Source organism: Rhagoletis pomonella, unplaced genomic scaffold, assembly GCF_013731165.1.
Source record: "Rhagoletis pomonella isolate Grant_MI unplaced genomic scaffold, Rhpom_1.0 Rhpom_scaffold_03627, whole genome shotgun sequence".
NCBI lineage: Eukaryota > Metazoa > Arthropoda > Insecta > Diptera > Tephritidae > Rhagoletis > Rhagoletis pomonella.
The window spans coordinates 17453-20629 of NW_023462179.1; the positions used below are offsets into that span (position 1 = coordinate 17453).

General features: G+C 34.1%; 1 protein-coding gene across 1 annotated transcript; it reads left to right on the plus strand.

Annotated features, from left to right (window-relative positions):
* Positions 1-679: 679 nt before the first annotated feature.
* LOC118754278 (eIF-2-alpha kinase activator GCN1-like) lies at positions 680-3177 on the plus strand (the record flags this gene model as incomplete). The annotated part of the gene is given in 1 exon segment (XM_036489145.1): positions 680-3177. A coding segment is annotated over 1 exon segment (2498 nt), but the record flags the coding sequence as incomplete, so codon positions are not given.

Sequence of the window (3177 nt, forward strand, 5' to 3'; positions counted from 1 at the left end):
TAAAAACTTGAGAATATTTAGCATATGGCCACAATGGGTCGTATTTTGCCGGTGCCGCCTGCGACGACGATAGAAATAAGTCTAGCGTTGCGAACAGTTATCGGACGAACGTCGTCGTTTGCTTTGGTTGTGTGCGTTCTCATATACAACAGTGTGTTTTAATTTTTACAGCGAACATTCGCGGCGAAAAATTCGTCGGCATTGTGTTTCAGCGGATATGTGTAATAAAATAAGGTCGAATTTAAAAGAGGATACCCGAAATACTTTATTATTCCTTCGGAAATATTATCAAAAAAGTCAATTAGAATATATATTATATATATATATATATATATTATTAAGTAGAATTATATTATTAAATATATATAATATTATTAATTAGAAATAAATGCGTAGATTTTCTAAATAAAATCATCTTTTCTATATATTTGTTTAGAGGAAATAATATGTTTTTTTAATCCCGCAAATCCCGCGGGATTGTTGACCTCGATCCCGTAGGCTTGCGTGATTGCGATTTTTATGCTGGATTGGATTCCCTAGTGGGTACTGTTTTGGTACTGAGAGTCGAACCTTTTAACTGCATTCACATTTTTATGTTTTAATGAGTTCTCCATATAATTTTTATTTAAAATTTAAAACGTGTACAATACCTGTATTTATGTATCATTGCTAAGATTGAAAATTCAACATTATTTTTGTATGTCAACCTCAAACTTTGATTTTATTATTCTTAATTCATAAGCATTTTTACTATTTTTTTCAGGCCGCAGGATACTTAAGTTTCAACTCAATTTCCACTAATGACACTTCAAGGATATTGCATCTCGTTGTGGATTTATTTTCGAAAGCCTTGATAGCTGAAATTCAAGAGCGGGTTATATGCCACACCTTGGACATGTTTAGTTTGTGGGTGACAAAGTTTTTGGGCGAACTACCGAAATCAATCATATATATCTTTGAAAGAGGACTGGACCTGAAAACAACAACTCAACCTGTTCGAATAGCGTATCTTCAATGGCTTCTAGCTGCTCTTCAAAATGGTAGATTACACGCGGAGTCAAAAATTACTCCCCTTCTTCTTCCGCTAGTTGAAAAAGGTTTACAAAATCCCCTACAAATTCCCCTTGTATGTGAGGCACTTTGCGCTGCTTGTATTATATTGAAAACAGAATGCCCGCTGCACAATATTACCTTAAGCAATTTTTGGAGCGTCGTATTCGACATGAATAAACAATTGTTCTTTTCCGAGCGGTTTATGTTCGCTGCACCTGCCGAATCATTGTGCTATGTATCATTGATGGCTGAAAAGTTGTTAACGCAATATCCAAGCAAACTGAAAGGTACCCTTAATATTATATTCAAAGCTATAGTTTGCAATTTGTTATCGAATTCTCAAAAAGTAAGATCATACACTTTATCTTTGCTGCCAAATATATTCCATTCAATCGACGGCGTTACGTATATTAAATCCATTATAATAGAAATCGAAAGCCAGATAGATAATTTAAAATTTGATGATGAAAATGAAGGCAATTATGAAGAAATTCTAGCTTGTGCAAATACTTTGGTAGAAGTAATACAATGCATTTTTAATTTTGAGAAACTTCCTGTAAGTGATGCTATAAAGCTATCGTTACAAGTTCTAATTATATGTCACCACCCTGCTGTGGTAATTAAAGAACCATTTTTATGGGAAAAGATTTTAAAATTGAATTTTAAATTGGATCCAGAGAAATTTATTTCGCTAAATGCTGAACAAATTAAAGAACTTTTAATTGAAAAATTCGAAAAGAAAAAAGCATATTCAAATGCTATCTCTACTGTTGTTCGGTCGAGCCCTGGAGTAATGTTACCAGCATTTATAAAAAAAATTATAGCTGATTTAAAAACTGTTGATTCCGGTGTTGTTTCCGGCGAAGAATATTCCATATACTTAATTGCAAAGGCGGAACAATGCAATAAAAGAAATGGTAATGATATGTTATCAGCAGGATATACGCGAGATAATCATTATAACAAATCTCAAATAGAAAAAATACAGTTAGGAAATGAATGTGACCAAAGGCGATGCAAGGGCAGAACGAATATTTCAGAATATAACCAAAAACAGCAAGAAGCCTTAAAAAATCAAATTGAAAAAGAAAACTGCATAAAAGATCGTGTTGACCTTTTGAATAAAAAATTAACTAATGCAACTTTCATGCTAGAATCAGCATATTCTGGCAATCCTATGGCAGTTTCCCTACATTTCCACGAATTATTGATGCCAATTTTAAAACTGTTAAAATTACCACTTGCAGCGGAAATTTTGTCAAAGCTGTATATAAAACTAAGCGAGGTATGTTTTGAGGACTGCATTGAACTGGGAAAAGATTTAGCGGTGACTACTATTCGGTTAGTAAATCCGCAGTGCGATCACCCAAATGAATGGATTTTAAACAACATCGATGATAATGCTATTAGAACCTTACTAGAAGTTCAAAGACACTTAGTAAGATATATTAATGATGCAAATAAATCTACATCGCATAACTGTTTCAACGCACCGTCCTTCTCTTATGCATTTGAGTTTTTGAAACGCGTACTTGTTACAAATTCCATAGCCAACAGTGAGGAACTTACATTGATTGGTATGCAAATAATTGAAAATCATGCTCAAATGAGAGGACGTACCGTACACGGGGATGTGACAGATTTCAATCATCCTAAATATATGCCTCGATTAGAAATGTTGAAATTGTTGCTATATTTAATTAATGGTTACCAAGGTAGAGTTCAGACCAAAGCTTCATCTGTACTTTTGGAAGTGGCAAACTTGAGTTCTGGCGAAGATTATTGTGGACATGCTACTGGAGATGAAATTGAGATATTATTACATTCATTACAAAGCGGCAAAGAAGCCGTGAGGGAAGTTTCACTAAGAGCACTCAAAATTATAAAGAAATGTTTTTTGAACGAAGGCATGATGAATAGTGATTTAAAATCTCGGATGAAAATCCGTGTGTGGATAGCAAGGCACGACACATCTGCTGAAAATCGTACTTTAGCGGCTGATTTATGGGATTATTCTAAGTTTGTTGTACCTAGTTTGGACGAACTTTTTTCAGATGTCACTCATAAAGAGCTATGTATACAAAAGGCAACGGCACATTCCTTGTTATCACTGCTTGTCAACGA